The sequence below is a fragment of the Amblyomma maculatum genome, chromosome 8 (genome assembly GCF_055883805.1).
Source record: "Amblyomma maculatum isolate TAMU_Amacu chromosome 8, ASM5588380v1, whole genome shotgun sequence".
Lineage (NCBI taxonomy): Eukaryota > Metazoa > Arthropoda > Arachnida > Ixodida > Ixodidae > Amblyomma > Amblyomma maculatum.
In genome coordinates, this window is record NC_139351.1 from 85,152,874 (window position 1) to 85,176,033 (window position 23,160).

General features: G+C 47.7%; 2 protein-coding genes across 2 annotated transcripts in view; one reads left to right on the forward strand and one right to left on the reverse strand.

The window, feature by feature from the left end:
* The window catches only part of LOC146181686 (ATP-binding cassette sub-family G member 5), a 107,228-nt gene extending 102,664 nt beyond the window's left edge, over positions 1-4,564 (reverse strand). The window contains exon 1 of the mRNA XM_084576681.1: positions 4,328-4,564. Coding sequence (XP_084432807.1) covers positions 4,328-4,408 — 81 coding nt within the window. The 5' untranslated portion in view covers positions 4,409-4,564. The remainder of the gene's footprint in view (positions 1-4,327) is intronic.
* The window catches only part of LOC146181687 (ATP-binding cassette sub-family G member 8), a 266,465-nt gene that overhangs the window by 21,724 nt on the left and 221,581 nt on the right, over positions 1-23,160 (forward strand). The window lies entirely within an intron of this gene.

Here is a 23,160-nt window from a genome sequence, read left to right on the forward strand (position 1 = left end):
AGTATTAACCAGGACATTTTAACTATAGGATATCATTACTCTGTATAGTTAACTATAGCGAGAATGATATCCTAGTTTAAATCCATCGCTGCAGGAGGAGGCTGCTTCAATGCAGATAATGCGAACTCGAGAAATAACCGGTGGTCACTTACAGGGTAACAATATGAATTACAAGGGAACGCAAACGTATCGGAAACTGCCATAGAGTCTGGTAGGTGTATGGATTCAGGTGTCCGCACTTGTGCAGGTAGGTTTAACTCTCACCATGGGAACCCCGTTTGCGCGCAGTTAGACCGCTAGTCTTGATGAGCTTCATGTGAAACTTTGAATATGCTCTAAACGGCGCTGCTGCCGTTGTAGGCGAACCAACACGGAAACGATAGTTGAGATGATAGTTAACTACCGTGCAAGCGATAAGCGTTGTTGACGAGTGAAAATCGGGTGGCTCGCGGAGTGGTGCTGTCGAATATCTCTGCACCTGGCTGATCAGAAATACTAGGCAACTAAGCCCTCTTCAGTCTGCGTCCACGAGTGGGATCTCTCTTATTTTCAAGTGTAGGGCAGATATAGGGGTCTGTTGTCCCTAAAATAAGAGGCATACAGGGGGAGTCAATGGAATGGGTCTCATTGTAGATACGTTGTAGCTCGTCCCGTTTGTCAAGATATACCACGGCAGTGGTCTGAAAATTGAATCATTCCTCCTTCTGATGTTCCATCGGAAATTTCGATACCAACTTTATGACAGGCAAAGCACCGCGTATGACGATGCACCTCCACGACTCAATCAGTGCACAGGTCACTAGTTAGGAGGAAGCCAAACGTAGTAAACACAGCACAGGCGCCAGAGTTAAACTGGTAGCAGGCGTACGTACAGCAGGAAGAGATCCGTGCCAGTCAGTTCATATTATTAAAAAGTTAATCTTGCCGACATGCCTGTGGCAATGGTAAAAGCTGTCTTCTGTCCGACTGACTGTGAGGGTAATATAAAGCTTTCTCTATTGCAATCACTTCTCTCGGCCTTCTGGAGGTGGTGCTGACATTTCTCGACTTTCAGATTACTTCCTATCATAAGAAAGAGACTGTATGCTCGCACTTTCCTCCCTGATATATCTATTACGGCACGAACTTCCTCAAAACGACAAAAGCACCCCTCATTCTTATCCTGTTAGGCCGAAGGCTCGTTTACTAAGGTGAGTCTCTCAGCTGTAACCCCACAGAGAAAGTGGGGTAAAAGTGTTCTCAATGGACGCGAAAGTCACGCCAAAAGGCATACCAGGTCGAGAAAGTAGAGCGCATAATCAAACAACAAGCAGAGGCGAGTGAGAATAGACTTAGGTCGCCCATCCATACATGCTCCTTTTACAGGCGACCCACGGCGCCGTACTACGTCGTAGGCAAGAGCAACACCACGTAGCGGCATATCATAACCGAACGACGTGAACCCCTGAGCATTTTCGCGGGGGCGAAAGTTTACCCAGTGACCCCCGACTGCGCTGCTCCGTGACCCCCGCCCGCCTGCCTAAGCGAAGACGGAGCGACGACGACGACGAAGACGCACCCACATGGATAATAACGCGCACACGCTATGGACACACGCCAAGAGCGCCCGCCATAGCGCATGCGCGGCGGGGTACGCGCGTTTTCCGCGCTCTCTCCCCGTCTCTTTAACTGCTAGCATATGGAGGAAGAAGAGAACGAAGGGGAGGAAGAAGAAACACGAGGGAATAGGTGGTCGGTGCGCATTCCAGACTCGATATTCACCACTGTGTTCAGTTTGCGTTCTGTGCGCTCTTCAGGTCAGGGATCGCCGTGCTGCACGGACAGGAGATTATGGCTGTGTGTGCCGGGAAGATTGAGGAGGAGGTGACTGCGATCGTTGCGCTCGGAATTCTCCGTCTTTGCCATTTATGGTTTGCTTTCGGAATGACGTTCCGGCAGTGCATCTTCGCGCGAACAGTGCATCGCCCGAAGGACACTTAAATGGTCACGCCCTTGGCGGCGCTATAGGCGCGACCGCGGCCGCAATGTGTCACGTGCAGTAAACTTTTTTCAATGTCTTATATTTTAATAGTTGTTGATGGTGACTGTTTAATGCAAGAGCACGTTTTTAATGTCCATTGTGGTCGAGTAATTTTATTTCAATTAGTCTTAACTTCAGTTGAGCATACCGCCCATACCAGGTTCGTTGCAATCGTTTCGACTGTGGCGGCGTCTACGGCGCGGACGCGCAACTCGCAACATGCCACAGGCTTTTAAATCAGGCGAGTGCAGCTTTCGCTGCTCTTTCCGTCTTGCGTGAATAAAGCGTTCGGCGATTCCCTGATAAATTTGCTGATCGAAGGGAACGTATTTTGCGTAGTCATATCTTATCTCCTTTCTTTATGACCTTTTTGTAATTGGTGTCGTCCGCCACAGTGCACGACATCGAGACACCGCATCCAAACCAAATAAGGAAGACAAATGAAATGTTATGTTATACGGTCTCTTGGCTGCTGTCTGGGCTTTTCATCCGGCTCCCTGCTTCATTTTTTTTTTTACTTCCTTCTAATGCAGCCCCAGAGAAATATTCTCGGTTGCTTTGAAACCCTCTATTAAATAGCGGGTACAAACTCTGCCTGCAGTTACAGAAAAAAAACTAAAACTAAAACAAAAAAAGCAACCATTTGGACGCAGACCTATCGCAGTTTTACTCTGTTTTCTCCGGCATTAGCAAGCCCTCAAGCTCGTTCCATCCAGATCGCCATGTTCTCCGCATGTAAACAAAAAGAAAAAAAAAAGATACCAGGCAGCACCTATCCTTCTTCAAATGTTCTTTTAGAACTACAAAGAGAAAAAAACGCTATGCAATGCTAACTAACTTCCTTAAGATTTAAGGTTCGTTTCGCGGCAGTATTTCTCCAGATTTCCATCTATACATTAATACTGCAAAAGAAAAGGCTATACAAAGCTAAATAACTTCTTGAAAATTTATCCTTCGTTTTGTACAGAAAAGACAATAGCAAAAGCTCTTCCACATTCTCTTCTTTTCCGTGTGTGTGCCCAATGCATAGTGCCCACTCCAAATTGGCTGCACCTTGCTCACCGCGAACTGACATCGAATCGACCGCATGCCTACACTGACAAGCTCGCACGTACGCATAGACCAATAAAAAACGGATCACATGGGTATAGTCTTCTTTTTCTTTTATTTGGGGCTTGCATGAGCGGGCCCGACTGCTGCAAATCAATCCCACTGAATCCAGACCAGACAGTTCAGCAAGACCAGACATCTTCTTGACGTGTGACAGTCGTTGTACTTGATCGCGTGGGTTTCTCCCGTAAGTGCGGCCACATTCCACACAAGCAGGCAGGGAACATTGGAGGGAGGGGCCAATATGAGAAATACCCGATTCATCGGGTAGGTCTTACACATATGCGCCTCTCGGGGAATGGACCAGTTTTCCTTGGTGCACCAGCTTCGAGAAAGTAATAACTTCTTTTTTTTTTTTTTTTTTTTTTTGCTCCTGCAGTGGCTTGGGGGATCTAGAGCGGAAGCAAAACACCGACACACATCCTCGTCACAAAATGGCTCACGGTGGATTATCCGAGACAAGGGGTTGAGTGAGCGTCTCGTTAATGACTCGCTAGTTGGATGCAGCGGTGTGGGTGGTGCGGTTAGGCCTGTTATTGAAGAACACCTCGAATTTTTAGAGTTTGGTGCACGGCGGAGTTTTATCTAATTATACTCTGTTTATTTGTTATCCCGGTGTCGCATATTGTGATTTACCTAACTTGCAAGCCTGGCTTACCGGGGCGGATTTCAAAACGGAAGTTTTGTGATTTAGACCACTGCGCAAAATTACTATACATGTAAGACTCAGCGCAGAGAAACGAAGCACAAGAACAAGAAGGATGACAACATGAAGTGCTGATTTGCAGTTACGCCCGATGACAACAGCCTCTTTGCAATACTAATCAGTCTGTCTCGGCGGATATTTGATTGCTAAGTGCCTGATTGCGCAACGAATCTGAATTTCGATGTATGCGAACAGGAGAAGACTCACCTGTGTCTGTTAGTTTGCTCCGAGATGTCGGCGCACGTTAAGGAATACCTGGCTGGTCGAGACTAACGTTGGTTCATCCATTCCGCCGTCCATTATAATACACGGGCGTACAATGACTATGGCCGGCTTCAATATCAAAAGCGCGGGTGGTAGTCGCCGGAGCGAATCAGAACTTATCAAAGAGAGAGGAAAAACAAATTATTGTAGCACAATGATTTATGTTAGATTTGAATAAACTAACACACTACCGCGTTACAAATCCTTACACACGACAAACGCACCACCGGGCCCGCGTGTCGAACCTTCGGCTCCGCACATGTTTGACATAGCTGCTGATACACTGCAGCTCTGGTATCGCAAAACATGCTCTGGTATCGCAAAACAAAGTGCACATGAGGTCTTCAACAGTACAGTGAGGTGCCGAACGTTCATACGCACTCAAACAATCGTTCGCCTATGACGGATTTCCCACACGCAAGAGATCTGCGAGTTTAAATTCGATCAGTCGGAGCATTTCATTGTCTATCTCCTACAGCACTGCATGCTTTTACGAGACGGGAGCACACAGTGAGCAGAGGAAGGGCGACGCCCAGCTCCCGGGACAAAAAATATTTCCTGCCGTCTCGCGGCGCGTCGGTGACAAGATTGATGATGCCAGCGGCGGGAAAGCAACAGTCGAGATTCCGTCAATCCGGATGAGAGCGGAAGAGAGGGAGAAAAAGACAGAGAGAAAAGGAAAAGACGTCGCGGCGCTGACGGGTAGTTTGGCCTCCGTTTGGGAGCGAGCAAACTGCGAACGCTCCTGCCAATCAGGTTTTTTTCGAAACGCCGTATATCCGTAGCGCTGGCCGCACACTTGTCACTCTTCTGTGTCGGGCTGCTTCTATGTGACTCCCGCCCCTCATACCATGTGCGAAGGCGCTGCTGTCATCGATCCACACACACGCTTGGCGAAGCACCTCGGCGAAGGAGGGCTGTTCAATCAGCGCGCTCTCGTTATAAGCTGTAAAATCGACATTATATACCGCTCATTTCCTCGCCTGTTACCGCTGCTGCGTTTCATACTGGAACTTCCCACGTAGCTATTTTGTTGTTGTTGCTTTTATTTTTGCGTTAGGCTGACACCTTGCTGGTTGAGCTATTGCTGGCGGTTATTAGTTTTATTGGTTTCCGGACAGCGCGGAGACTGTGGGAGAACTCAGTAGACAATGATCCGCGTCATCGCTGACGGCCTGCTGGCAGCTTCGGTGGCAGCCAACCTCGAAGCTTCAGTCTTGCCTGAGAATGGCACTTGGTGGTGAGAATTTTTTTTTTTTTTTTATACTTGCTGCAGAGCGAACTTGGTACTTCCCTCCTGTAGTCAACGTCATGCTGAGAAGGTGGCATTCGCTAGAGCGAGGCAGAACAAAATCTCATTTCGTAACATCTGGTTAGCCCCCGCTGTGAAGTAGGCAACCACCGTAGCAACACTGTTACCTCCGTTTCTATTACGAGTGGGGAAGAGGTCTTGCGAGGTAAGCCGTTTCAATTATGCAGCACGCAGACAATTTCTGCACATGGGATCGCGCTCTCTGGAACCAGCCCTGGCGAGAAGGGTGTTAGGCACTGTGCGTAAAAAGCAATTTCGTGGTCTCGTTGCGAAGGTACCTGTTAGAGAAAGACTAAGAAATGAAAAAGAAGCTCACGCATTCTTGTTAACAGGGGCTCAGTGTGCTTGACGAGGGCAATGAAATTGGATGGCATGGTCTTAACGCAGCTGGTGATGAACACACAACTGAAGGGGAATCATCTAGGGATGTTTAATTTCCCACAGTGGCGGGTACAACAAATTACTGCAATGAAAAATAACGGGAGCAGAGTAAACAGCGGCATGATAAGTAGCTCAGAAGTATGCACCTATGAGTGAAACAGTGAATGAAGCAGGGCATTTGACCTACAATCACGTATTTATTCGCATAAAAGCCGCAAGCGCCAGTATGGATGTGGATTACTTCGAAAAGGTTAACCTCCGAAAATATGTGCTGCAAGTGTGCGCATACTTTCTTGCGGGACACACTTCCAGGAGAGCTAATAGGTTGCCACAGCCAGCTGCTACTTCTGTTATCACATTCCAATGGTGTGTGCTGTGTCGACGGACATTTGAGATATTGATGTTGACTCGAAAAATATTGCCTAAGCGCTTTTTGCCGTTGCTTCGATAGAAACATTTGCACCCTGCCTCGGCTGACCTATATTTATTTACACATTACTCGTTCATTTTAGCATCTCATTTTTTCTACACACCGGGATAACGCGAAAAAATATCCGCCTTTCTAAATGCTTATGTCTTCACTGCACTTAATGCATACGTGTCCCCTGTGTATCCCTTCCATTACATGTGGGGTCTTAGTCGTTATGTAGGTAAGCTACTTGTCATCTGTTTACTCTGCAGTGCGGCCTCTCTACAGGGGGGTGTTGGCGAGAAAATGTGGCGTGGAAGGTAGAGGATGAATTTCTCACTAAAAAAAACTTTGGTTTCCTTGGTGTATTGTGCATAGAGTTAGCGGCGAGAGGCGAGATATACTACGCGCGCTGCAGTACACTCTGCGGTATGCTGAGGTGTACGCTCAATCCTCCACTGCGCAAAAATAGTCACTGCTCGAGGCATGTGCTGGCCTGCTAACTGAAGTGTATAGTCCGTCAACTTCAGACTGTAGGCGTAAGGAACGTAATATTCAAAAGCTGTGTTTAATTGTTACTGGGCGATTTACTTGCGGTTGGCTTTTCTCAAGGTGGAATGTTTCGTTGACACCCTTACACATGTCCAGTCCAAGTTTGCTACCAAGTTGGCATACGGGTAATAAGCAGGTCTGCACAGGATGACAGAATCCTACTGTAATGTCTTTCGTTGCGTTCGCCATTGACCGCAAAAACGCCGACTTACAATTAGTTCGGGGCCGTGGGGGCCTCGTTTCGGGAGAGTCTAAAACCAAGGCTCCCTTGTTTTGCCTTGTATTGATGTCAGCGCATGTTAAAAAATCAATTCAGCTAGTGGAATTTATTAATCCAGAGCACGTCACTGAAGCTTATATTCCTTCTTTCCTTCATCTTTTCCCTCACTGAGTGATTCAAGTGCCTACCGAAAAGTGAAGGAGTCCTGAACCTTTCCTCTTAACCATTTCTCTTAGCGTTGTCTCTTCCGACACCTCTGCCTTTCCAAAGTCCTGGATGCTGCCACACCAATTGTTCTAGACCACGGCGACAGACGGTTCTGGACTATAATGAACAAGTGGGCTTTGCAGGGGGTGTGTTCAAGAATGTGCCATGCGTCGCTTCGTAACCCAGTTGGGCTTTGGAGAGTGGGAATTCTTGCCGGGGAACGGTCCTAGCTGTCGCCTCGGAAGCAAGCGAACTGTCTGCAAGTTTTCGGCCGAGAACTATACCGTCGGTCAGCGGGCCACCATCGTTTTAAGTCCTTCCAGTCCTTCCGGTGGGAGCTTGGCCACAGGCAAGAAGAATGAGATCATTCTTCACGGGGCCACCAGGGAGAAAAAAAAAATGAGATCGTTGTTGGCAAGCAAACATAGTAGGGAAGGTCAGAGATCGCGGCGTCGAGGTAATAGTCTGTCAATCTCTATTCTGGCCCACAGTTTTGCGAGGAAACAATTAACGGCCCTGACAGCCGTGACGGACGGGGGCGCTCGACGAACTCGTGTCGGCGGCCCCGCAAGAATTCCATCTTCGGCGAAGTGGGTTTTCCCACAAAGCCTGTGGCGGGTGGTGCCACGCCCCATAATGGGAGGAAACTAGGAGTGACTTCGGAGAAGCCTGGACGGTTTTGAAGGGAGAAGTGGGTTAAGTGTGGAGTGACGCGACCACATTGTTCTTCATAGTGGCTTACTTAACCTGACCGCCAGAAAGAAAGGTCGTTCTTTTTTCTCTTTTTTGTCGTGTTTCCCGAGTGCTTGATTATGCGCATATGTCAGATACTTGCGCAGTATATTTGTAACGGAGGCCTTCTCTCTTTTTTCATAACCTCGCTCACTCGTACATATTTTCCCGGCACTGCGCACGATTCTGATAACGCGTCCTAGAAAGCATTATTATATATCTGTATTAAGTTGCTAAAGAAATGTTATTCGTGGGCACGAACACGGCAACACAATTCCTCTGAATTCAGAATAATAATAACAGAGTGCAACAGAGGTCAAGTGAAGAAAGAGATTAATCTAGACGAATTTATTTTCTCAGCTGTATACCATGTGTTTGCACGACCTCTTTGTCACGGTGACTCAAAACGTCGTTTTAGTAGAGGCTTTTACTGTGTGAATAGTGATTGCGCTCTGCGCCACATAGAAAATATTGCCATGTCATCTATGAGTAAACTTTCATGCAAATTAAGTGCATGCGTCGGGACATCACAATAGACGCATTCTTGTATGTGGTTTCGTACCTCATCGGTGCTTACGCCTTCACGTCTTCAGCTTTAGCCCAAAGGCAAAAACACACCTTAGCTTTTTCTGGATAAAAGCTCTGCTAGGATTGAATGTTACTTTCAATAAAACAGACAAGGAGGCTTCAGCTGTACTCTCTGGCTAGGCTTACGCCACCTGGTCGCACGTTGGACAGTCATGAGTGCGTCGTCTATCTCTTTTGATCTCCTGTTTCCCTTCTGTTGTTCCTCGACACATCGCTATTGTTGATCTGTTGTTGCTTGACAAAAACATCCCCGCAGGTGACCCTGAGATGTACTTATTTATGACGTGATCAGTTGTCGGTAGACAATAAGAGAGATAAAGGGCTCGCTACGATTTATATACCTATACAAACGAAGCCAAAACTCTCAAGGCAAATGACTTCGGGAAGATATATTTAGAGGTCAGGTAGCCGCCACAAGTGTGCTGGTAGAGAGGTGTACTGCACAAACTAAAGTTGTGAGGCCGGCTCCCAACCGGTGGATTGCATCTAGTTCACCATTACTCGTGTTTGTTCGAAATTATGTTACCAAAACATTTTGCTCTTTCAATTACGAACGACATTATAGAAAAAATGCAACGCCTCCTCTTCGACAGTAGGTTAAAGCTTAAAATGCAAGCCAGGACTGTTCATAGATGGCGGAGGCTCAGGCGGGCAATATCTCATCACTCGTTCTGTTCCACAGCAGATCGGGCGTCCATGCGGCCATGCTCCTTGTCCGTGAACACTCTGCAGAGTGCCCATATAGCGGACAACGCCTGATCAAATGGGACGGATATGCAACGCTTTAGAACGTGCAGCGCAAGGGGGGTGGGGGTGGGGGGTTATTGTGGTTAGTACACGTTGCACGACGGATTATATGACGCTAGTCGAGGGGTCAGATGCCGGAAACGAAGCTGCGTTGTTCGCGCCGCCGCATGGTTTGCATCCCGGTCTAGTCTGTCGCGTGGTAAAATATCGTTTAGAGCCTAGCCGTACTCTCCACACTGCAAATCCCAAGGTCATGCCCTTGCGCATTCGACCTTGAGCCGTCGGAACGTGCCTAGCGGGGGCGCTCTTGCCCGCGCCACTGCCCGCTTCTTCGTCTTCCTCGCCCCATAGCATCGTCCGTTGCCACCGAGCGGGCGTCCATGGTCAATAAGTGTTGGCTTTTTTTAGTGCAAAGAATGAGTTTAATCGATGAGTCGTCTTGATGTAAAGAATGCATCTTGGGTAAAGTGTTCTTCCAGATAGTCGAAAGAAGCTGACGCTCTCCGAAACGGGTTTTTGTGCCTTCCGGAACAGGAAGCGTAAACCTCTGCAAGGAGACGAGGCGATGCACTCTGCATCCCTTCAGCGCCGGGGCGAGTGCCTCGTCGCTATTGCAAGGATTCTGTTCTGGCCGTGACAGGGGACGCACATCACTGTGCCGAACAAAACAAGGGAGGGAGATGCGCCCGCGTGTGTGTGTGTGTGTGGGGGGGGGGGGGGAGCGGCAGGAGTACGGCCCGGTACGGCCCGGTACGGCATTCCAACCACTCTACGCTCTTGGCGACATGTATGCGACCTCTTGGACATGGTTCAATGGGATTCTTCGCCGGAAGGCCCTTCCGCTGTCGTATTCACAGACCGTACGCATATGCACACTTGCGTCTCCCCAGCTAAAACGAAACCCCGCTTATAACGAAGCGCGAATCGTATGAAGCTGTGCTTCACCGACTGCTTTCATCCCACCCTTTTCGCAGAGCACCCTTAGGCCTAAACCGAGGTGAATTCCGGGGTTCCATAAGAATGAAATTTTAGTCTACGTCTTTTACTCGGTATTCCTGTCCCCAATACTTCTTTTTGCGGAAGGCTATCGATGACGATATGGGTACACCGCCGAATTCCTTCAGAAGACGGCCAGTCAAACCACTTTTGTGATCGATATAGCTGATGTATAAAGTAGGCGATGTTACTCAGTATTTTCGAATGCGCGTGCCAGTGCTCGAACAAAATATAACAGAAGACTTGCTTGGTCCAGGTTCCAAGGGAATACAGCAGGAAGGTACAAGCACGAACTTACCATGGGGGCTTTTTGCTTAGGTGAATGAGCCGAGTTCCCGGGTAGAATCTGACCACGGTGGCCGCATTTCGACGGAGGCGAAAAGTAGAAGGCGCCCTAGTGCTCTACAGTGCGGATGCACGACAAAAGTTATCAGGTTGTAGAAGTTAATCCGGAGAATTCCACTATAATGTTCCGCGGGCTGAGGAGCTTCGGGAAGGCGAATTCCATATACCATACTATACCGTATACGATACAATATCATACTGTATTATACCATTCCCTAACGCATCATAACAATGCATATCATATTGTGTCATAATTTGCGAACAGAAAGCATCTACCAATATGTTACTACAAGGACTCTACTTCCAACTGAAATGGTCAGAGAGATGAAATTTGTTATGTACAAAATTATTGGATGTGCAAACGAATTGCACTGTTCCGAAAACGCCATCGCATTATTGCACGGCGAAATTGGCATCATGCTGGCACAGTTCGCAACCGCCATTTCAATCTAAAACTTTCCTAAACAATCGCATTGAGACATGCACTCGCTGCAGCCTAGAAATTTTGCATTTGCAAACAGGTTTCAGTATTGCCAAACCCCACACTGAAAAACGAGAATGCCGCGAGCCAAATTTATCGAATCATCGACTTGTAGGGCCTACCAAAATCCTTTCACATATGAAAAGAGTTACTCGTCGCTAACGTCAGCATAGCGAAGGCTATGAACCTGGTGGCATCCGTATTTGTGCACAGTTTCTTCTTTAGCACGTTTCAAAGACTTTATGTTTCATTAGCACAAAAGGCAGCAGCGGTGGAGTCCATGGCATTAAAATTACGAGCATGTATCTGGCAAGTGGTATGCGGCAGGTGGTATTCGCTGGACATTGATTATCCGGCTATTTGTGTGACGTCACGAAATTACGTGTCAAGGCCGAAGTTCTATGTGTTGCTACCCGGGGCAGCACATTTGTGATGGGAGTCAAACCCAACGGGACCTTCGCATCCCGAGACAGACGCCTAGATCATGCAGGTACGTCCATAGTGATTTATTAAAGCAGGGCTTTCTATCTATGTTGCTCCTGCGAACTTGGGGCAGCGCACCTCATAGTCTTCCTCACGGGCATTCATCTGATATGCGGCAGGTGACAACTGTTACACGACCAGGCACTGACTGATCGACCTTAGTATTACTCAGCACTTTGCAAAGGAAACGTGATGTGAGATGTAGAACTTGTGCAAACATTGTGGCATAGTCTTGATCTGCTGTCACAGTCAAGACTCAATACTCGTAGTCGTAATGAAGCGCAGCATGGCTCAGCACTTTTACAAGCTAACGTAATGCAAAGTAACGTAATGCTCCCGCATTCTCAAATGTAAATAGCCCTGCGTTTCTCTGCCTAAATTTATTACTGACAGAGAGTATACACATTACAATGAATCCTTGGTTTGGGATACATTTTTTAAAACTATGGCGGACATTTAGGTTCCGCCTTTAAGAGAATGTCGCGATGGCGTATGCTGCCAGCTCACGTATAAAGCCCCGATTTAATGAAACTGTATGAGTCTGCCTGCGTGGCCTAAAGACAACGATAATACAAGGATCGTGGCAGGATAATTCTCATATCACCTTCCCATATGAAAGGAGAGGCCCGAGTTGGCAACTCCTGTCAAATATCATATCCAGCAACTCTACGTCCATTCAGTGCGTGGGCACGTTAGCTTCCAGCTATACCACTTGCTAGCGCTATTTTTGTGATTTTTCGCTCACAATGACAACGCCGGCGCCGTATTTTCGGTGAACAGAGCCTTTAACGCTATGGCCTTAATATGGAGTCAAAAGCACCACCAGTAGTTCAGGCCAATGACGCCAAGAGCAGGGATAAGAAAAGGTAGCAGCTCGCAAATGCCATACGCTCGCTAGGCGCCTGTCCCGAACCCTACACAAAGCCCTACACCAGCGGTACTTAATGGCGACTCCATATCGCCATAAAGAGCGGGACATGCTTGAAAGAGTATTAAGAACCCGGGAATTTCTGTTGTTGCCTGAAAATAAAAGATGAAAATAGCGGCGTATTTGCTTTGATGTCGAGCTCTTTACCGTATACTTGGAGGCGAGGTATGACCTTTCGAACGAATGCGCGCTCAGATACAGAGTCGCACGTTTTTGTAAGAAAGAAAAAGGAAGATAGCAAGGAAAATAAAGAGGTGCAACACTGTTCGAAAGCTGTTCGCTCATTTCCTAGTAAACCTCCCGCACAGGCGCCCTCATGTGGGGCCGCTGGCAACCGGAATCGTCGAACGCCTGGTCTATGACCGTGCGCAAATATACCGTATTTACCGAAACAGAACCCGCTACGCATGCCTGTTTTAAAAAGGTTGAGTTCCTGCACTTTGTTTTTCCACTCACTGCCGGTTGCATGCGTGTGCAGACTGCAAATGCTCCTTGGTTTCCGAGGTTCCTGTTACAACTCGTGATGTGTGCCTGGCATACTCATTTCAAAGCTATATTTGCTGGCATACATACTACTGTGTTGCTGTCTCCAGCACGCAGCTGATGCGTGTGATCATAGGCGTCTAGATTACACAATGCATCTACTGTTGACCTATCAATTCATCCAGCAGGCAAGGCTGCAGTGCATTCAATGCAGTCGACGTACGGCCGTGGCGTTCCTGAAAAGGGACCTGTCACGACACTGTCCTCTTCTTGGGAGTGACGCAATTAGCGTTTTCCCGCATACGGCCTTTGGAAATGACATAACGGCTGTAGGGAGGGGGGGGGGGGGGGGTGATCAAAAACGTTTATTTTCTGGTTTGGCGATTACATGCTGAGGGACGGAGAGTGTTACCCTCAGTTCAGGGCCCCAATAGCCCTCGCAGCTGCTTCAGCAACTTAGTAAAAATGAATGTAATTAATCCCCATGAACTACACACGGGGTGCGGACTGTAGCCTAGAAGTTGCGGTACTAGCGGCTCGACACGTTCACGATAAATAAGAATCCGATACCGCCCGCGGAGAAAAGCACCGGGAACGAAGAGATCTGGAAGGAAAGAGTCTTGGGAAGGTATAAGAAACGCAGAAATAAAAAAGAAAGACATTCATTTTCAAGTTGGGGTGTAGCGACGCAGAACCCCGGAGCCTTTCACGGTCCGCTGGATTCCTGCACGGAAACTGTGTTCCGCGTTCGCCTTGCTCGAGACAGGCTGCGTCAATCGTTGCTTACTTCTTCGAGCCCTGCTGTCCGTTTATTACATTTTTTGTTGTTCTCGTATAGTTCAAGGCACCACGCACGATTTCTGGCAAGCCCGCCGTGTCACACTTGGGACAGTAAACAACACAGAGGTGCATCGGAACGTCAATATCTTGCGGAGCACGTACGATACTGTGTGTACAAATGCTTGCTTGGAGCTTTTGTATTTTGTTCTTCGCGCTCAGCCAGGGGCATGGAAACTTGGTAGCATTACGAAGAACCGCGTTTACCGAAACAACAACCAAGGTAAACTCAGAGCGCCAGCTTTGACAGACGAAGAAAAATTGCTCTATGCCCGTCGAATTAAAACCTTAGGTAAATATTATTTTCTAGGTTGTAAATGTGGCACAGCAGAATTGCCAACTTGTCTAGAAAGAGATAGAGGGTCAATTTATACACAGAATAATAATTGGGAAGGGGTATGTCTTTCGCCTCGCTCTGTGTACACGTTCAAATATACGACGACTGGGGAGTCGGGGGGAACCAAGTCAGAACATGGATTGTTGGTCGAAAAGCATGCCGCAAAGGAATTATCACGAATAAAGCGGCCACTGATTTGATTATCGATAACATTACCGAATAAAGATAGCATTTGCTAGTGACTTCGATTTTCCCCCATATATAGATAGATGGATTCATTGAAAGGAAAGGCAGAGAGGTTAGCCGGAATAATTAACATCTGGCCTGCTACTCTGCACTGGGGAAAGGGGAAAGGAGAAGAAAGAAGATCATGGATGGGTGACGATGCGGGAATGAATGAATGAAAAACTTTATTTTGACAAAGGGAATTCTCCCGGAGTGGGTGGGGCCCTCAGTCCAGGGCCCCAGTGATCTTTACCGTGTTGCGCGCTCTGTCGATCAGCTTGAGCTGTTCATCAGGCGCCGAGCAAGACAGCGCAGCCTCCCACTGCTCCAGTGTTGGTGTGGTGTTTATTGGCACTACCTGTGCTTTTGACACGCCCATATAACATAGTAGAGTGTAGGGGGTTCCCCGCATAGTGGGCATTTACTCTCATATGTTTTGAGATGGATTTTACTGAGTAGACTCAGGTTGAGGTGTGTGTCACTCTGTAGCTGTCTCCAGGCAACCAACTGCTCTCTATTAGGGTCTTCGTGGGGAAGTGGGTAGATCCTCCGTAAGGCTCTTTGATGTTCAAGGATGGCTCGATAGCATATAGTGACTGTGTCATGTTCCCCGTCGTTGTGCGCCTCCCGGTTGGCGTATGGTCGGGCATTGACGTCGGCACGTTGACTACCTTTGACAGTCTCATGACCTGGTGTCCTCGATATGAAGCATCTCGAAAAGGTGCTTTTTCTTGCCTTGAGTATATGCAGATGGCCACAGTGGATGTGCGTCCGCTGCTATACCTTCTGCATGATTCTTGCGAGTCCGTAATTATTTGTGTAGTACCCTCCTCGCCCTGGTGGTTGATAGCGAGAGCTATTGCTGCTTCCTCAGCCTCGAGAATGTTGCACTTGATCGAGGCGCAGTTGACTTCCCAAAGCTGGTGATCAACCACGCTGGCTACCGCTCAGTATTGTTCTTTGTATGTGGTCGCGTCGACGTACAATATGTTTTTGTTTTTGTTTTTCCCCTGCGAAGCTTCTTTCGTGTGCCTCCGATCTTGCCTCTCTTCTGGCCTTGTGTATTTTCGGATGCATGTTTTTCGGAATTGGGTTGACCTTAATGATCTGTCTTATCTCCTTCGGTATGCTAACCGTGCTATTTATTTCTGTGCAAGCATCTCGCATGCCCAGTATATTCAGCGTGTTCCTTCCCGTTTGCCTCTGCGTGAGTCTTATTGATGTGGGAGGAGGCATATGAAATATATATACAGGCACGGCAGCTTGCTTTACAAGCGCGAATTAAGTCCGGTGTCACACAAGAAACGGCAAAGAGCCCGTACTGCCTGGACACCCTTCCCCTTGTCCTGCCAAGCGCCCAGCAGCAGTTCCTCCGACAGAGGCCACTTGTCCAAACGCTTCAAGGAAGCGGCTAGCACGTTTCTTTCACACGCATACGCTGGGCACACCAATAATATATGGTCCACAGTCTCTGGGATGCCACAAGTTGAATATTCTGGGGAGTCCATCTGTCCAATTAAATGTAAGTACCTGCGCGTGAAAGCCACGTTTAAACGAAGCTTACGTACCAAGCATGCATGATGACGCAGCATATCACGCGAAACAAAATTTCAATGTTCCATCGAGCCTTTTTAGACGAATGTGTCGGGCGTCTGGCTGGGCCCGGTAAGTTTCCGTAGCATTCTTCATACAGTTTTTAAAAAGGCACGTCGTATCCGCTCTTGAAAAAGGCACATCAATTTGGAGGCCATTGCTGAGTGCACTTTTGGCTTGAACATCGGCCTGTTCATTTCCATGGAACCCGCAGTGGGCAGGGATCCATTGAAACATTATCCTGTGGCCTTGCATTTGGGCTTATGTGAGGAACTCCATAATGTTTAGTACCAGGGACTGGTAGACAGTGTGGCGTAAGAAGTTTTCCAAAATTTGCAATCAAAAATTTCGAAATTTGCTAAACTTTCCCCGATAACTACTTAATAGCAGTCCGTTAGTACACGTTAGTTTGGTCACTGACACATTGATTAGCTCACTCTCGTGACAATCAGAAGGGAAGCTCTATAGGGCTAGGCAGAATGTTTTGAAATACCTCTTCGCTCACTGCCTGACTCTTTCTTTATAAATTAGACACTTTCTGTCACTATACATGCTCATGTTTAGATACAACCAAATTCCTCGGCAGTCGCGAACGACCAGACGTCCGTCACATAGCATCTTAACGGGTCCAAAAATGGACAACGCCGCAACATGGGCGGGAACGCAAGAATAAAAAGGGCCCCCACCGACACACAACTATGTCTGTCCGTTTCAAGTTCTAGCTCCGCCCTTGTTATAGAGCTGCTCATTTTGCCATGCCTTACGTACCGACTGGCTTAACAAAGTTCCCAATCGCTGAGGACCGCGGCAGGTGTGCAACAGACGCAACCGCTCCCGTTTCCTCCAAAGGTGCGGCTCATACCTGCGTCACATTGAAACCGCGGGTCTTTAAAGGACAAGTAATTCGGCTCGAAGCCTCCACGGTGCCACTCCCGTGTGCCCCGAGGAATGAGAGCGGAGAGCTGTGACGCGTAACTGCGAAACCAACGGTGGCCGAACTTGCGGCGTTGATGCCGAAATGCGGGAACCCAGACAGCTCCCTTCGCCCTCTCTGCTCCCTTTGAGATTGGCGTGTATGGAGTTCAACTTGGTAGTGCGTCCGCAAGTGTACGTACACAGTGAGGCCTCTTTTATTCCGCAAGGAAAAGTGACCTTCTTTGTCCGGCGCAGCCGCGCTGTGTTATAGGAGCAATCATGGGACCGCGCGCAATGGGTGCGGAGCGTGAACGGTATTACGGCCGTACGGCCAGCTGCTGGATCGGTGGCAGGGTGCTCGCGCGACGGTGTATTTGAGTGTGCGATTGTCAGATCCGGGTCTTCCGCGTCATTTGACGCGACTCAAGGATATGGCGCACCTAAGGCTAGACGTCGGTGGTGTATTTTGTTTACTTGGTTTGTTGGACTTGGGGCTGACTCCGTGTTTTGTTATTTGTAGTAGTGTTAGCTGTAGATGCCTTGGTATGATCAGGAAGTACAGGGGCGGTTAAGGGTTTCCAGTCCACTCCGAATAGCAGGGCAGCTGCTGCTCTGCGCTATCGCGGCGCTGCTTTCAAATGCGCATCAAGCCACGCATCGGGGTCGAGGGTATGCGCTGAGAGGAGGTCCGGTCCCTTCGTTCCCACTCTCCTCCACTACGAAGTAGTGAAAAGCAGTGATAGTCTGTTGTCTTCATGCTCCCTAGCCTCCTGGGCCTTTGAGGAGCCTTCTGCCGTCAGTTTTAATCAATTACCAAACATCATTCCCCTACAGCCAATATTAGCACCCCACAGGCACGACTTTCAAGGGTTTCTTATAAACAAGTCCTTCTTTGTTTTCTATTCTAATAGACTTCAAACTGATACGTTTTGATGCGCCTCCAATACAATAACAATCCTCCCCGACTCCAAGATCAATGACTGAATGAAACCCAGCCAGAACCTTCCGCGTGCAAGAACGATTGGTTTCCTGTTTTTCGCACGGTCACAAAATGAGCGCTGAACAAACGCACGTCGTCCTTCAGCGTTGCTAACACGCCTTGTCTTCCCAAGTCAGCATGCAGACAGTCCGAACAAAGCCGTGGCACAGTCTACGCTCGTTGCGGCGCCTGCCTCGCATCCACCGTGTCAGCCTTGACCCCTCGCCGGAACGCACAGAATACGAGCCGTTAACCCTTACACCCGGAGGGTCGAGTGATTTGTCCCGCGCTGCACAATGGAGGAAGGGAGCATCGGGGCACTACTACACCCCTAATCCTGCGGAGCGAATCCGAGTACACCTGTATTCCAAATGCGGTGGGGTCTTCTGCCCTTCGTCGTTCTAGAACGGTGCAGTGCGACGGACTGTGCAGCCTACCTGTATACTCTGGCAAACAATTGACAAACTCCTTATAGCACCTACGATTTCCATACACGGAACAGTCCTACAGACGTATCACGGGTCTCTCATAAGCACTCGTTAAATAATTAATCATAAGACCGGCTGCAAGCAGCCCAAACGTAATCTATAAGCTGTGTAAGTAATAGACAGTCCAATTAAGCATTTTCTTTTAAAGAACTACTAAGGAGATTCAGAAGTTCGTAGAAATAAGGCAACCGGTTGCGGATTGTTCAGGAGACAAGAATTTTTAGTCAAGCTCAAAGCTCAGTGGGCGTTAATATGTTGCCGATCGCAAAAAAAAAAAAAAGTGTAAAAGGGTCCTTATACACCAGAGCTATTTCTTAGGCTGCCTATAGAAAAGCCCTAAACAAAGTGTATAATCCGTGCAACGCCGGTTCTCATAAGTACATACATTTTTCTCGTGTTTGGCTTCCGGAAAAGAAGCAGCCATTTCATAGTTTTCTCACCGCTGTCCGCTTTTGTGGAGACTGACGGCGAGCTTCCGTAATCGCGAATTCGAGCGTGCGCGTGCCTGCATCTGCATAAGCCGCGGGACGCTGGAAATCTGCCGGTCCCGAGACCCGCCGAGTCCCGCTCACCACAGTAATGTGGTCCAGCAACTCAAAGTGTTTGTTCGAAGGCCGCTGTGTACGCATACAAGTACAGACACACGCTAAGAGATCTCTCTATACACCACCACCGCCCGCTAGGCATCCAGTGATGCGAAAAATCCCTGCCAAGGACACGTTCGCGGACTTGACCCCTTCTTCGTGCCATGCGGCCACAACTACTTAGGGAGTCTGCATAAGCCCCAAGCTGAATTCTCAGTTGGCTCATTTTGTTGTTGTTTTTTCCGCATAGATGTAAGATCTGTGTAACGGGCCAATTCGCCGTGAGGGCACGAGGGCGCTGGGAAACAAAACGCGTCGCACCAGTAGTGGACCCCTCCGAGCTACCCACCTTGAGATACCTTTGAAGGCATGTATTTATGGTCGTAGGGGTCAGCTTCTTGTTCTCTGGTTTATGGGATTGCGCTTTGTACTCGGAAATCCTTCGATGGAAGAGATGCAATGAGATGGTTGCTGCTTTCAATAAATGATGGCGCGGAGATCATATCATCGCAGTGTGTGCGGGCTTTATAGGCCAGTGACTAGAGACGCGAATGATGTTACTCGGTAGACGCGCACACTCCTAAACAAACGATTCTTGGTGACCTTACCGAGTGTTTATCCGTCCGACTACTGTTGTGCCAATTAAATGAATTGGCTTATAGATAACTCCCTTTGTATTTGGAAGTGCAGCGGACCGGAGACGCTGGCTGTAAGAGAATGGGCCACGAATCATTACATGCCCTTGGTAAATGCTGCCAACTCATCGCTCTTGTATACTTAAGCTCTGAGACTGCAGATTTCATCATGGTTTTGATCACGCAGCAGTTAATGCGTAATAGATGTGTACGTACTATATCTGAACGCAGTTGGGGACTTTTCTTATCGACCGGGGCAAAAAGCTTCGGGGACTCCATTTCTCTAGCATGATCCTATTTTCAAGTATTGCGGTCATCCGACAAGAAAAAAAAGAAAGAACAAGGTCAGAAACCTCATATAGGCTGTGTCCATTCCTACTGAAAAAATTATTAGGCAATAACCTCACATTTTCTCACAAACTCTCACTCAATTCACTAAAGAAATCACATACAAGTCACATATAATTGCATAGGGTCATAGTTTCTTCTGTTTCTTCTACATGGTCATAAATTATGTACAATATTTTATGATAATGATGGGCACCGTATGAGAGTCTATGCGATTAGATGAGATTTTATGAGGTTATTACCCCGTAGAAATTTTGGTTTCTATGAGTACCTTGAAATTAAATTGTATAACAGTGCATCTGTATGTGTGCTTTGCCTCTGGTGTATTTAGGTACCCAACTATTCAAGCGCAGGGTGTGCATCGCACCCTAGTACGACGCCTAAATAGCTTAAAGTTGTAAAATATACAGAGAATTGAAATAAAATTTCAGAGGCGGACTTTCCGCTCGATATTAATTGCTCGGTGAAGAATTTCAAAGCGGCTGCGCCCGGTCCGATAAACAATAGCCTTCGTTAGTACCCCGTCTGCCAAGCCCTCTGCACTTCATGGCTGACTCCGCTGGAACGTATGAATTAGCTGCATACCCCACGTAAAACTTGCCAGTCGCTAATGACATTCCTTGTTTGTGCGTCGTACGCTGATGGCCTGCTTACATATTCTAAGCAGCATTTGCTCAAAAAGAAAAAAAAAGGCGGTTGCAAAGGAAGAAAAGGGAAATAGTGAAACGTGATCGAGTTTACACTAATAATATTGATACGTTGCGACAAGAAAGAAAACGGCACAACGTGGCGAAGGGGTGAAAGATGATTTGATGGCTGGCCTAGCGCGAGGGCTCCTCTCGCGCAAAAACGTTCCTGAATTGTGGAATTCACGGATTCCTTTGTTCGTGCCAGCTACAAAACTAGAAGTCAACATCAGGACGTGATCAGTGGTCGTTTTGGGGTGATTAATACATATACATACATAATGAATATGAACTCCTTTGTATCAGGCGCTGATACAAAGCGAATAGATCGCATCGGGTCCTGTCCGAATTCATTTTGTATATTTCCTTCGTTTCCTAGCTGAGCTACGCTCTCACGTTCACCCCTAATAATGCAGTATCCTTCTCTTCTTTTTTTTTTTTTTAATATGCAAAAACTAACTGTTCTCTTGCGTTTCCGATCTCCAAAGTACAGTTCATTGCTAGCCTTCCTTACAGCAGTTTGGAAGGCAGTACATTTGATGATAACGTATACCCCCTTCTTTCCCTCTCATCAACAGGTGGAGACTCAATCTAAGACCGCAGCAGTTAGCTAGTGGTTGTACCCTGCTGTCTTTCTTCCTCACAGCAACCATACCATGCATGAGCAGCATTGAACAACTTCTGAAGTCCACGAGTGGCGCGACACTCTGCGTATCTCTGATTTCTGTACTATCAGGAGTTTAAAATATGGTACTCTATCTACTCGTTTGGCCCGGTCGAAAAGCACTACAGAGAATATTCGTTAGCCCATTCAGCGTCGGCATTTAGACTTCCGAGGATTCAGCGTGCGGTCCGTTAACCAAGTTCGGAGACCATAGAGATCATGAGCATGTAGCTTCCTACCACGTAATGTCATCACAAATTGTGACCAGTTGCTGCATCGTGACGCTGCTTCTCGCTCACTATGGCCTTTCGTGTCCGCAGAATTGGATGTTTGCCGACACGTTCCTCGATCTGGCGGTACAGGGAGGCAACCTTTCGGTGCATTTTTGTTTGAGTGAAAGGTATGGTGACAAAGCAGCACACACTCCACATTGTTATTTCACGTGCCTCCCTGACACTCCACTCACTATCCGTTTACTTTAGCCGGTGACTGTACACTTGCTGCGACGCCCTCGATTCCCAAGCGATTTGCGACAGTAATCGCCGCGCTATTGCGGCCCTCGTAGAGTCGCGTCGAGTAATTCAAGCGGATACATCAGATTGGGCGCAACCAGGCTGCATGTGGCTACTCTCTTGACTGAAAGCAAGAAAAGAAAGATGGAAGATAAACAACCGCCATCTGTGGGCAGAGAAGGTGAGCATGCCTCTCTGCTGTGGTACTCGTGCGGAGGTGAGTTCCTTGGTCGGTGGATGGAGAGTGGTTCTATTATGCGTGGTCGGCGACCGTCAGCGACAACAATGGGTCATCGCTGATGTGTTTGAGCGGCGACGAGGAAGGCAGCGCGTACTCCCGCTGTTTCTATACAAGTGCTGGGGTTGCTGCAAGCCATGATTGAGCGCGATGGCGAGGGAATTGTCGCCTTTCTGTTTCTTGTCCGCAGCGAAAATTATGGCGGGGGCCTTTCTCGTTTCCCATCTTGTTTGCTGAAGACAATCTTGGGGTTATCCATGAAACGTAGGACCATAATACATTTTGTGCAGAAAATATGGAGTTAGGATTAACACAAATTGCAGGGGCGTGCAGAGGGGGGCAGAGTCCAGAAAATATTGTCCCGAAACAAACGGCTTGACTTCATCGAGGCATTATCGTGGTCGTAGTCTTATAGATAGTTATTGCAGTGTTACTAACCCTCCGAATCAGCAGCCTTAGCCACCTTTAAAGCGCCTACTCCGTAGTCAATTTCAGCTTTTCGCATTCTCAGCACGTTGGCATTATTTAGCACCCTCTGACACTTTCTGCCTATTTATTTAATTAAAACACTCCACATCACAGCTTAGCAGCAAAACTCAAAGAATAATTTTATTCTTCTTAAAAACGCATTAATTTGCAACTACTTCTTCTACACTACACAATACACAGAAATGACCCCTTCTCTACCTTAAACACCACCCGCCCAGCTCCGCTCTATAAATCTAGACATGCTCCACCCTAATTTGAACTCCAGAAGAAGCCCCTGTTGTAACAGGAAACTACTAAGTATTGTGCGGTAGACCTCCTAGTGCAGTGATCGTCCTTGATTATTGTACACGGGAAAAAAGGGAAACTTTCATCTGTTTTAGTATGGGTTACAATGAATGGGTGTTGCTCTCTTGTGCCACATGACTACTTTCCTGGTCTCTCGTTGGAGCCTTGGAACACTGCAGTAGCAACAACAAATGAGACTGACGTGGTATACGAAATGCAATAAAAGCATTACTCAAAGCTGGATCTACAAAGAAGCCACCTAGAGCGCCATTGAAGAAATAAGCTTTTCTCAATACCCGTGCAAGGGCTTGAACCTCCTGCTCTCAGGTTCTAAACATTAAAGGGAGCTCCCACTGCAGGATCTGCTGCAGATGGCGCAAC